At 34.7% G+C, this 13,691-nt stretch overlaps 1 protein-coding gene across 8 annotated transcripts in view; it reads right to left on the reverse strand.

Moving 5' to 3' along the window:
* Positions 1–684: 684 nt before the first annotated feature.
* The window catches only part of STAG2 (stromal antigen 2), a 125,948-nt gene continuing 112,941 nt past the window's right edge, over positions 685–13,691 (reverse strand). For 7 of the 8 annotated variants that reach the window (XM_045852180.1, XM_045852174.1, XM_045852179.1 and 4 more), the window contains 5 exons: positions 11,347–11,536; positions 11,146–11,256; positions 8,170–8,296; positions 7,231–7,308; positions 685–2,591 (listed from right to left, as the gene is read on the reverse strand). In XM_045852180.1, coding sequence (XP_045708136.1) covers positions 2,568–2,591; positions 7,231–7,308; positions 8,170–8,296; positions 11,146–11,256; positions 11,347–11,536 — 530 coding nt within the window. In that variant the 3' untranslated portion in view covers positions 685–2,567. The remainder of the gene's footprint in view (positions 2,592–7,230; positions 7,309–8,169; positions 8,297–11,145; positions 11,257–11,346; positions 11,537–13,691) is intronic. The other variant, XM_045852181.1, reaches the window with a different exon arrangement.

Raw genomic sequence — 13,691 nt, forward strand, 5'->3', positions numbered from 1 at the left:
TCTGAACCCCAATGACAGAGGACTGGTCTTACACTACGTTCTACAAACTAGCCCAAATGACCAATTTGCTAGTGTTACACTGCTTTGAATCAGTTTACAATGCAAATCAGAGTACAATGCAAATCTTGCTAACACATTAAAGACTGTAAGAATTTTCAGTAAGAGTTCAATTACTGAACTCTTTTTTCAAATGTTGGCTTTCACTTACCTCCAAGCACAAGCCCTTGAATTGAGAGGTTTTACTTAGACGCACACACACTCTCTAGCTAAGCACACCCTGATAGCACCTATTGTAAGTTTATTATTATTTCCTCATTATTATTAGATTTCCTTATTTGTTTGCCACACTATATCTATTGGTGGGGGGTCCTTGTCTATCTTGTTTACCATTAGATCTCTAACACATGCCCAGCACATCCTAGGCACTCAAATGTATCCTGGATGAACAAACAGTGCTTAACCCATACCAGATAAAAACTGAAGTAATAATGGCCATGGGTTTCTACTTTAAAGTAGTACGCCAATTAGGAATTTAGTCTTATTTTTAAAAAATACATAAAATGTCAATGTTTCCTATAAATTACTCCTACCTAAACATGTAAAATGGTGTGATAATAGATATACTTTCTAAACCATTTATAGCCACCCTCCTTTCAATTATAAAAGATAAAACATACAACACACTGTAGGTTTACTTTTATTCAAAAAGTTACTGTCTCAAGACATAAATACAAATCAGAAAACAGTACAATTAGGACAATAGAATGTGGAGGACAACAGGTTAGAGTAATATATAAAACATTTTTAGCTGGTTGAAAACAAAGCTGTAAGAACTGCTTTCACAAAGAAGTACTCCTTTCAAGAGTGAGAAAAAAATCAACTTAGGTTTAAAATCATATATACAGTCCTCTCAGCAGTTCTAGTAAATGCAGTGGTGTGAAAAACAACATAGGCAATACTTTTGCACATAACAGTGTTTGTTGGTGGAAAATCTGTTAAACAAGTTTGGTTTCATTCATTAACCATGACTTAATAAAATAATTGTATTTCATCATGATCTTTTAGCTAATCTATGGTTTTTGGCTACCACAGCCCAATGCTTGTTGATTTCTGAGTCTAAGAACTGGAAGCCTTTTGGTATTCACCCCTTTGAAGATATCCTTGTATTGCAAGCATATTAAGGCATGGAATGATTAAAATAATATACCTCAAGAACTGAGAGACGACTGACAAAAGATACACATGTAATATAAGTTAATATTTTGTTTTAAACGATGTCTAGCTGCCTAAGCCTCGCAAAATGAGTTGATGTCAAAATGGCAAGTGGCCACTTTCTGTTTTAAACTAATTTATTTGTGAAAGGACAGAAAATGAAGTTTAAAGCTTAGCTTTCAAAGAATATTATGGGTTATGAATTCTATTATCCCACCTAATTTACATACAGAGGAAATGTACTGTAACCTGTTAGAAGTATCTTTAACCTGAAGACTGCTTGCAAAGACAGATAGATAAAACAATATAAAATACAAATTTAAAAATCATTTTAAAGCATGAACACTCATGCTTTTCTATTTTTAAACATTGTTAAACTTTCAATATATTTCTGAAACCTCATAATTTTAAGTTGGAATTTAAAAGTAAGAAAAAACTAAACAAACTGCGCAATTATAAAATCAGCACCAATTTATATATATATATAATTTTATTTAAAATTTAGAACCCTATTCCCACACTCTAATAAGCTGTATAATTTTTGTTTAGAATTTTTCTGCAAACATACTACAATAAGCTTCTTTTATTTGGAGACAAAATACAGTGGCACTACTGGAAGGAATATCACAACATTACATTTTTATCTTAAAGGACAAGCAAACTTTCAGGGTTGATAATGGGATAAGCATGTTTGAGACTGGTTACCTTCTGGCAGTTCACTGCATCTGGATATTTCTGAAAAGTATAGAGAAGCTCTTGAATTTTAAAAATATCTTAAAATACATTTTAGATGAAAAAATTGTAAAAGTTCTGCTTATAAGTTTACTTTTCTCCACAATTACAATATTTAAAAGAAAGCCTTGATTGATGTTTTAAGCATTTAAATTTAGAATGCTAAAAACAATTCTATCCTATACTTTCAGGGTAGGGGAATAAATTCATCCTTAACTTTGGATGTAAACAGAAATCCAGCAGAGGTCATCATTACTTAGTACACCGAGTAAATAAATGTGAGAGAATTCATGTCTGTACCAAATGCCTCTTCAGATTGTTATATTTTCTTTTTAAAAAAAGCATGAAATAATTGATTCAAAAGCCAACTAACAGCGCATAAATAAAATATTTACTTTCTAAGAAAAACTGTAGCTTATCATCAAACTGTTTACTTGTCCTTTACTTTTTTCAGGCAAACAAAACTGCCCCTCAATGCACTTGATCTTGGTGAACATAAGCATGTCATATTCTCCTTAGAGAAAAATCTGTACAGGATTTCACTGTATCTACCACACTTTATTTTAAAATTTCGTCTTCCACTTAGAAAATGACTTCACCAGAGATTTAATTGTGTACTGGTATTAAAACATTGACACCCCAAGAACCTAATGAGAGAGAGGAAAAAAAAATCTTGTTAAAATTGTCATTCACTTCTTTATAAAATATATCTGTAAATTATTACCACACTTGATTAATGTTAATTTTAATAACATGCTAATAAAACTACTTTGAAACCCCCCCTTTAGATATGCAGTTCTAAAATTGTAATGACCATTGATATATAACGGAGTAACAACAGGCCTAATTAAGATGTTACTTACCTGACAAATATAACTAGCAGCAGGAACCATGTATCAGTTATATGTTTAAACACACCCCAATGCCTAGATAACGCCCTGAACACTGGCACTCAACACTTGTTGAATGAACAAACAAATGTGCGCTTCTTGACATAGACTTCCGGCACAGGTTTGCTGCAAAGAATTTAAGGATGTCTTGCAAACTAAGTCATTTGCAGTGTGAAGTTTGTATAGTTCTTTAAAAAGGCATTTGAACATGCAGAATGAAAACAGCTAAGAATAATACCAGTATGTATAAAACAGGAAGTTTTCTTTAGAAAATATGGGCTGAGTGAAAGGACAGAATTACGAAATTTTAAGAAATCAAGTAAGTAAGGTGAAATCGGGGCAAACATAGGTATACTGATGCTTTCTTTTCTTTCCATTACAGTTGGGAAAAGAATTTAGGTAAAATCTAATAATTACTTGTCACTAACTTAAAAAAAAAAAAGGAAAGCAGATGATGAATGGAGCTACTCCCCTTGTTCATTAAATAAGAACAAGATGTACCTCTGAGCTGCACATACTAAAAGTTAGGCTTTCCAATTACAATCCAGCATTTCTTATGATAATTAAGTAGTATTTTTAAATACTATAATAAGCTAGTAAGAATTGATATTAAAACCCAGAGGTAATGAGTTAAGATTGGGATTACAGAGGGCTCTTACTTGTAAATTAAATTTCACTTTAGCAAAAGTCATAGAACTCATGAATTGTTTTGCTCTGAAGAAATTGTGTGTTTTCCAACCAGGCAACTAGTATCTGTCTGACTGCAGCCTCCCTGTAGTGAATAGTTAAGTAAATTGTTTGGAATCCCCAGCATTGAGAAGAGAGGATTAATTCACCCCACTTCTTACCTGTCATCCGTCAAAACCACCACCACTACTGCTCACCCCTTGTTCTCCCCTACCCTCCAACAAGGTTCATGGTTTTCCTTTTTTGGTCAGAGTCAGAGTTTGGGTGGTTAGAATGTTTCCACCAAACAGGCCTAGATGTGTATAGGTCCCTTCTAGCTATAGCACTTGTGACTCTGGGTAAGGGAAGGTCTGATGATGAATGAAAGGATAAAATCTTAGTTAGCAATTCTTAGCACAGAGTGTGGCATGAAGATGAACTCAAGTTCTTTCCAAACAGAGTGCCTAACTAAAAACCACCTGAACAGAATCTTTGTTGGTACAAACTGAGTTTTCAGTAGATTCTTCTATTAGAACATTAAAGTAGCTCCATCATACTGAGTGATTATTTTACCAATCTTACGCTACAGACATTTGTAATAAGAGAATATCAACACAGGAGAAAAATGACATTAGTGACGCATTCTCTTTTTGTGCTGATCTAAACTACTCCTGTTTCTGGTCTCAACACTAATAAACAAGTATATATGTAAAAAGTACAAATAGCAAGCTGTGGTATGTTGTGGCAATACTGGTGCACTAGTAGCAGACAGCCAACAGTGGTACAGTGGGATAAACCAATGTTCTTTCCAGATATAATGTTAACTAAATCATAAATCTAGAATCTTATGTATATTCATCCCCAACCTGACTGCTTGCATTTCTGAATTATGTAGATACCATGTTACAAAAGATATACTTAGGGTTTATTTAGTAATAACCCAAAGTATCTATACTAGGCTGCTCTCGGTTGCTTCACATACAGAATCTTAGAACTGGGTATAAAAAGATTTAAGTTCCAATTTTACTATTGTTTTAATGACTCACTTATCACAGGCTTAAGTAAAAACAGATGTAGGCTACTGTATAAGGGCAAACAGATTTTTGCATTAAAAATTTCCATCATTCCATTTTCTTAAGCTGTTATTGAGGCAGTATGAGGTAAAGTTTAATAATGTATATCTAAAAATAAACCAGTATAAACTTACACATGTATGTATGGTCAAAGACTTGTAAAGATATATAACCTTTTAAAGACTGAGCATTCAGTTATGTAACTGCTGCCATCATGTGGTAGTAGTACAAAACTACAGACATACATGCATGTGCTCATTTTCCTAATTTTAGTAGAAGCAACTGAACTACTACCTCGTTAGTTGTCACATATGCAATAAAAACAATGCCAAAAGTTTTCTATAAATAATTATTAGATCCCTATCTGTGGCCTCAAATTACAATTTTTCTAAATGTTAAATGACAAAAATATGAACATTATGATTTACATTGCTATTTCATTATTTTAGTAAACTAAGTAACACCTTTCAGCAAATCTAGTATGTGACCAAAGAAACAAATGCCTAAAGTTTTCCTGACTTTAGATAAACAAATGAAAAAGCAAGGAAATCTCTAATTGCTCATATCAATTTTGACTGTAGTTAAGGATTTCAATTTCTAAATTCCTTTTCTTGGTGTTTCTTCCAAATGAAGTCCAATTTTAGTTCTGCGAAGTACAACAGTAGAGAAAGCACAAGATTCTTAAATTCAGATCAAATTAATACTCTGACACTGAAGTTGTTTAAGTGTGACCAAGTCACTGAATCCCTTCTTCAGTTCAAGTTTGCTTGGGTGTAAAATGGATCCCACCACCTTTCTTACAAGGTTACTGAGAGATCAAACTGAATCATGCCTAGCATAGTGTCAGGTGCAAAAGCTGCAGTCAAGGTGGACTATATTATGAACACCTTGAGAGGGCAAGGAGATTGATTATCTTATCCACTTTAGCACCAACTTGGAGCTCAATAAATCACTGAATTAATGGATTTCATCACATTTGCTTGAAAAGATTCTCCTCATTACAATCACTACCTTCATGTTTTATTTAACAAACTGGGAAGATTATCAGGGAACCATTTACTTTAATATGCACTGAACTATAGACTTATGGGTAAGCCTAAGTCACGTGTGCTACTCATTATGGTCTGCAGACCTGAAGCATCAATAGCACTTACTAGAGATGCAGAATCTCAAGTCACACTCCAGGCCTATTGAAACATAATCTGCATTTTAATTAAGACTTCCAGATGACCCAAATGCATATTCCAGAGCAACAAACACTAATTTAAAAAGGATCCTAAAGTGGCTTGTCTGAATATTTCTATACTTACTGCTCTATAAAACTGTCTTTTGGCTCAAATGACTAACTGGTCTTACTAATATGTTAGTATGAGTTACTTGAAATTCTTCCAAGAGCTATCTGAAGGCAGATTATTAGGTGAGGGAGGGCAAGGAGAAACTGGTAAAAATTGGTACATAGAAAGTAGGTCTTATAGGATGAGGTCACCTGAGGTAGATGTTAGGAAGGAACATATATAGTGAGATGAAAGGGCACTTAACTGACTTATTAATTTTACAAATAAAACTAAACACCTGCTATGGTAGGCAGAATTCAAAATCAGTAACATCACTGCCTGGAGTTCAGTCTACTGAGTGTTATATCCTATTTCACTATACCAACCTGGTAATTATTAAAATAAAAGTGTATACAACATGTTATGGAAGCTGAGAATAAAGTATCTATCAGGAGAAGTCAGCAAAAACTCCTCAGGTAATGTCAGAAATGACTATTAAAGAAGGAATTCACTAGGAGGAAAAAAAAGGGGGGCACTTCTGACAGAGAAAAACTTATACAATAAGTCACGAAGTCATGAAAGAGCAAAATGTATCTGAGAAGAACCACAAGATTTGGCATGGCTGGAACATAGGATACATGTAAGGAAAAGGCCAAGGCTAAGCTGGCAAAGGAGACAGAGTATTTTCCTTCACATCAATGGGGGGGGGGCTGTCAATGAAAGACCTAAAACTGTGAGAGAATCTGATTTGCATTTTAGAAAGATGACCCCAAATGAGAGATAAAGGAAAGATACAGCAGGCAAGATTAATTTAAAGGCCACTGAAATGGTCCAGTGAAAACTAAGGAGGACTTGAATGAACCAAGGCATTGTTGGGGAAAATATGGCAGTGGGGACTGATATAAGAGGTACTTAAGAAATAGAATTGACAATACTTAGTAACCAATTATCTCAATCCCCTTCTCTTTATTATCAAAGTCTTTGTTCAGTTCTATTTTTCACAATGTCTTTGTATGATTTTGATTATTATTCCTCTCATTCATCCTATCCATCCATAAATGCCAAGGAAATCTCTTTCTGATGCATAGTTCTGATCATGCCACTCCTTCATTTAAAATCCTCCAATGGGTAGCTCAAGCCTAAGCAAAAAATCTAACGTCCTTAAGTCCCATGTGCCAGGGATTCAAACACACTTTAAATCTGTCACCACAACTACACATCACCCTTCTCCCTTTCCCCCGAAATCTCTCCTGCCTGCTCTTTTTCTCTTTTCCAACTGTTTTTATCCATCCTTGATGTGCTGTATCAGCTCTTCAACCTCAAACTTAGAGGTTGCCATACTTTTGATTTCGCAATCCTGAGGTACATTTAAATTAAACCTACTGATTCATCCATAATTGAAGCTGGATCAAAGAAATCAGGCTTCAGTTCTGTTCTCTCTCGTCTGTTCTTTGATGGAGGCTAAAGGGGAAAAAAAAGAAGTTGACAATGGTCTTATCTATAAGCCAGATAGTGACTGAAAATATTGAAATCAATTAGCATTAAATGTTCACATTGCCTATGAAGTTGCCAAGTGTGTATTATAATACTTTTAAATACTGTGTATTCCAACTACAGAAGGCTTAAATAAAAAACAAAGCAAGTCATTTGTGGAAAATTAAAAGATGAAAACTGGAGAACTCAGTTTAGTTTAAAAATTCCTTTCTCAAATCATTTTCAAAGACACGAGATTACACTACCCTGAAGAGAGACCACTTACTTATTTCTTTACTTTGAATAGAATACACTATGGTATACTGAGAAATAGAATCAGAAGACCTGGCTTATAAGTCTCAGCTTTCCTGATTACTAGTTCTGTCTCCTTGGACAGGCTGTCTAAGCTTCAATGTCCTTAATCCTTTCAATCTCACTCACCAAGTTGAATGAGATGTGTGACAAAATGAATTACTGATATAAAAATCTGTCTCAATAACAGGCTAGTATTAAGTTAATAATGTATTGTTTTAATAATGGTAAATAATTGGAAAATTATAAGGTAATATGATACTTGGTATAATATTAAGTGAAATGTATTCTTTACATTTATATTTTCCTAAATTAACCTGAAAGTTAATCATTGTAAACTAGGACCTAACACCCTCACCAACCTCACCCTGTCCCCAACCCTCTCTCATTTACCTGAACACTTAACAACCCTTTTATTTCATAATTTTGCAAACTTACTTCTCATGGCAAGTATTTCTCTCCTCTAATAAATGTCCTACTTAACTTCCAAAGGATCTGAACTTTGGAAACTTTCACAGAATTCACTAAGTTTCTTACCAAGTCTATATCCATGGTGTCGAAATCCATTCCCTCATTAAGATCTTCAATCCTTCCTTCTGAGGACATCATAACATCTTCAACAATTGGCTCTTCATCATCTTCCATTAGGCTTGTACCACGCCGACTAGAGAAATATAAAACAAAGTCAAGATCTGAACCAATGTTGTGACTATTCATATATTGGCAGCAACTATGTAGCTCTCTATATTCAGGTGTAATGGAAAATGATGGAATTAAAGGTCAGGGAAAATGATTAGGCATTGATCATGTCATCAATGATGTCGAAACCCCAATGTTCACTTGTCTAAAAATGTTAAGGAGTTATGTTTATTCTACATTATTTCAGTACATTTAGCTTGATACTTCTGATATCCCATATAAAAGTTCAATGAGAATATCCCACATGGGAACAGACAAGATACCTCAAATCCTTTTTGACAGTAAGCAGGGTACAAATTAATAAACAAATATAAAACAGAGACCAGAGAAACAACATTTTCAGAATACATATATTTTCATTAATTATCATGTTAATTTTACCCCATCACTCACTCATTCACTCAGTACCTCATGTATACCAGGCACTCACTCACTCATTCACACAATGCCTACTATGTGCTAGGCTTCTACTTTGTTCTATGGATGAAAAAAAAAGATGAATTAAGGCATAATCCCTGCCCTCAAGGAGCTCACAATCTACTATGGGAAACAGAAATAATTATGACAAAATGTGACAAATATTGCAAGAGAAATATGAATCAAGTGCTATCAAGATATACTGAAAGAGGTTAATTCTGCTTCAAAAGGAAATGAGCAACAGTTATGCTGAAATTTAGATTGTGTCCTAGAAAACTCAAAACTAAGACTTACATAGGAAAGGAAAGAAAAAATTAAATCCAAAACTTCTGTATGTTATCACACATTATAAGGAATAAACTCTAATTTAAAGTTCACAAATTAACCCAGATCAACATAAAGACGTCAATGTAATTTTGAAATTGAGGGTGGCTTATTTTTCCCCAGTTTGGCCACCATTTCCTTCTTTTCTCACTTATTGAAAGATCTTACTGCCTCCCATCAATTATTTACTGAACGCTTGCTTACAATTTACACAATACTATGTTGAGTCTTAGTGGAGGCAACTGTGAAGGGAAAATATGTGCTTTGTGGACCATGTTATTATAGAAATCTGAAGGTCCACTCTGTATTTCATTTGGAGTGTAAGGAAGATTATATGATATAAACTATTAAAAAACAAAGAGAGTTTGGAAGTATTTTCAATTATAGGACAGATATCATTATAGAAAAATCACTGTAAAAATATTTTAAAACAGCAAGTGATTGATCACTTATGGTATAACCACCAAAGATTCTTCCAGTAATAATTATTTAACTGGGATAACCTCTTGTAGTCACCTCAAGGGAAATTAAAACAAACTACAAACAAAAGAATAATGATAAATGGTACTGAGTAATGAGATGTCATGGAAGAACTTAGGGACTGGTGGAAAGTTTTCAGGGGAGAATTATGGACCAAATGATTGCAGGCAGATTCTAGAATGTTTGGACTGGTGAATGGTTGGAAGCTACAAAATTGGCTGTTGAATCCAGCCCTAAATAAGTGCACATATTAAGTGGAATGTGGCTATAGAAACAGGAACAGGAAATGGAACCAATATTGTATAGATGCTGACCATATTAGACAAGTTGAGATCAGAATCTATACGTGTGATAGAGTACATTTTTGTAGATGTTCTTAAGACTACCACAGATATCCTAAAGTGAATTTAAATAGGATACTATTCATGTGATAAATGGTAATTTCTCAAGAAAAAATAGGTGAGGTTTTCATCACTTAAAAACCAACAAAACAAACTAAAATTTAAAAAGATAACAATTACTATCTCCCAGTATTAAAACATGTACCACATTATGTTACAAATACAAAGCTTTCAAACCACAAACCGTAAATGATCAGAATCATCTTATCTTTCCATTTGTGCCAATCATCTAAAGACTGTCTGACACTTCTTTTAGAGCCAAAGCTAATAAATATTTATAAAGCTCTCATATAGATGCCAGCAAAAACAAAGTATTTAAAAGTGAAACTACCATTTTTTGTTAGCAATGGACATTTATTCATTCAATGAACATTTACCTAGCACTTTTTATATGCCAAGCACTGACAGACAATGAAAGTGGTCCCTGCCCTTGAGGAGCTCACAGTCTAGAGAAAGGAAAAATTTATAAACAAGTAACTATAATACAATGTAGTGCTATAAGAAAGATAAATATACATAGTGTTATGGAAGCATAGATGACCGCAGCTTCTCGTAAGGTGATACCTGAGCTTGTTCTCTTACAATGATTTTACCAGTTGCCAGGGAATGGGATATGATACGAACATGTAGGCAGGGGCCATATTTTGAAAGATCTTGCATGCCATGAGCTAAGGAGTTTGAACTTTATCCTGTAGGCATTGGGGAGCCATGGAACGGTTTTAAGTAAAATTACATGATCAGATTTTTATTCTGGTATAGTAATTCTGGATGGCAGTGTGAATGATGGAGTGGTGGTGGGAGGAGTTTGGTGAGAGGATAAATGGGACACTTGAGGGAAAACAAGTTAGAAAGCTAATGTACTAGTTCAGGTGAAAGATGAAGGCCTGAACTAAGGTGGGGAATCAATTAAGATGTAACAAATGGATTTCAGCTGTAATTTTGTGTACCAAAATAAACAAGGATTAAGATTTAAATTTTTTCCAACAGATTGACCTAAGATTGGTCCTTTAGCTAACTAGTTAATATTTTACAAGTTCTTTTTTTTCTGTTGGAAAGACCAATTTTTAGTTCCTTGAGTATTTCAGCTTACTCTAGAGAGTTTGCTGAAATTTTTAGATAAGGCACACATTAAAATATGTTAAAATGAATTAGTGAACTTCCTAGACTCAGACAATAAGGCACTCTCACTTACATGGCATGCTGAAGATTAGTTCGTAGTTTAACATAGCCCATTGCTGCTCTCTCCTGTTGTTGCCTTGCTTCCTCTTGCTGTCTTTGAGCTAACATCCATGTTACCTGCGTGCTTCAAGGAGAATTTTATTCTTCTTTTAACTTAACTTTTTTCTATGTAATTAATAAAGTTATAGTACAGAAAATGATCAAATGTACTTACTTATAATCAAGAGGAGTTTGATGGTGTTCAGTCTGCATTGGATAAACACCCATGAAGCTATCCTCAGGTCGTAGTCTTTTGGGCTCTCTCATAATTGTCGAGGTGAGTTGTGGTGTCTGCATCATAACTGGGGTGTGCAGTGTTTGCTCTCTGCTTAACCACATGCTGTCACTACTACTGCTTTCTTCAGCTGAGAAAGGAAATCAACAGCAATGAAGTTCAGTCAGTAATTTTAACTTATCAGGTGTCAAATACAACCTGCTCAGGTCAACAAACACCTGCTTTTCACATACTAAGTGCTCGGAACAGGGGGATACAATGGTATGTAAGGCGTAGTCTCTAACCTGCCCTTACAGTCGAGTTGTGAAGAAACCACAGGCAATTACAACACAATATGGTAGGTGCTAGAAGAGAGGGAAACATGATGAAATGGGAGCAATGAGAGGGATCAGAGCCAATTACCAGGAAGTGACTTCTAACTAGAGTAGATACTGGGTGAACTAGGCAGGGGAAAGAACATAAGCAAAAGCACTGAGGCATGAAACAACTAAACCATACAAATTTGCTGCTATTTAGCAGTTCATGACCTACAAAAATGGCAATTTCATAGGGCTCAGACTAGGAGTTTAGTACTCTTGGAGTAAGCAGCAAAAGGTAATGCTGAATGAATAAAGAGGCAGATATCAATTTATGGAAAGTTTTATAAGCAGTGATAAGGTGACAGAAACTACTGCTGAAGGTTTTAAGGAATCAATGTGGTGAGTTACATGTTTTAGTCCAAGTATGTGAGGGCAGCGCAGAAGGTGGACTTAATAATGCGAAGACTAGTGAGCAAACCAGCCAATTAAGAGGCTATCTGTATAAACCGGGTTAGTTATAGGTGACAATGGGAATGGAAACAGTAAGAGAATGGTTTCCAGTCTATAGGATGCTCACTGCTGAGAAGCCATTGGAACAATTTCAAGGGGGAGCACAAATCCATGTGCATTAAGCACTGGACTAAATAGACCAGGTTTCAAACCTACTTGTGTCTAAATACCTGTACATGCTGCCACAATTAATGAAAAAACAGATTTACATGCAAGTATTAATGAATTCATAGTCATTTTTAAAAATCACTGATTTGGGAGGAGACTATTAATAGCACCTGATTGAACCTGAGTTTGGAGGAAAACTATTTTATTAGAAGATTACATATGTGCCTATATACAGGTAACTTTTTTTTAAAGATTTTATTTGTTTATTTTTTTAGAGGGGAAGGGAGGGAGATAGACAGAGAGAGAGAGAGAAACATCAATGTGCGGTTGCTGGGGGTTATAGCCTGCAACCCAGGCATGTACCCTGGCTGGGAATCAAACCTGGGACACTTTGGTTCCCAGTCTGCGCTCAATTCACTGAGCTATGCCAGCCAGGTACAGGTAACTTTTTAGGGGAAAAGTGCAAAGAAAAATGTGCTAGTGGCTAATACCCTAGTAATAGATGGATTAGACATAAATTTCATAATTTGCAATATAATTACATCAACCTTTAAGTTCTGCTGTGTTTAGGCTCCAATTTTGTCTTCCAAATTGCACTCATCTGGCCAAACTATCAGTATTTATCCTTCCTTCTTCAAACTTACTACTGCCTCAGATTCTATGGCTCTCTCCAAAAGCCCAAACAGAGCACCAACTCTTTCTATAAAAATTAAAGACTCTGGTTTGATAATCTATCTTTAAGATGTTATATAAATACCAATTCATACATGCTCCATAAAGTCTAAGGAAAAGGAGATTTGATGGCCCAGCACAAATTTGTAACGATTAACTACTTGTTCAAAGGAGAAAAACTTTTAAAGAGTTGTAATAATATTCAGGAAACATCATTTTTTAAATTTGATAACTTTTCTATTAAAATAAGGAAAATTAAGTGGTCAAGAATACCGTAACCACTCCCTCCCCAATTGGGATACTGGGACTATATAACCAAACAATTACAACCTAAGGTTGTACAAATTATTCATTTGTGCCTTTATATTATTGGATAAAAGATTAAAACCTTTAATCCATGGGACGATCAAGTTTTAAACACCACACACTTGGATAATGGCTAAAAATTTATTTATTTGGCAATTTAAAAAACAGCCCAAAAATCTTTGACACTCCTCACATTAAGAGATAGGGATTATGTCCCATTCTCTTGAATCTGGGCCCTGTGATCAATAGAATATGGTGGAAATTATGCTATGCCAGTTTCTGGCCTTAAGAAACTGGCAGCTTCCCCTTCCTGTCTGTTCAGATACTTATTCTTGGAGTCCAGTCATATGCTGTGAGGAAGCCTAACAGCCACATGAAGAGGTCACATGT

Source organism: Phyllostomus hastatus, unplaced genomic scaffold (assembly GCF_019186645.2).
Source record: "Phyllostomus hastatus isolate PE091 unplaced genomic scaffold, TTU_PhHast_1.1 phas_contig_90, whole genome shotgun sequence".
Lineage (NCBI taxonomy): Eukaryota > Metazoa > Chordata > Mammalia > Chiroptera > Phyllostomidae > Phyllostomus > Phyllostomus hastatus.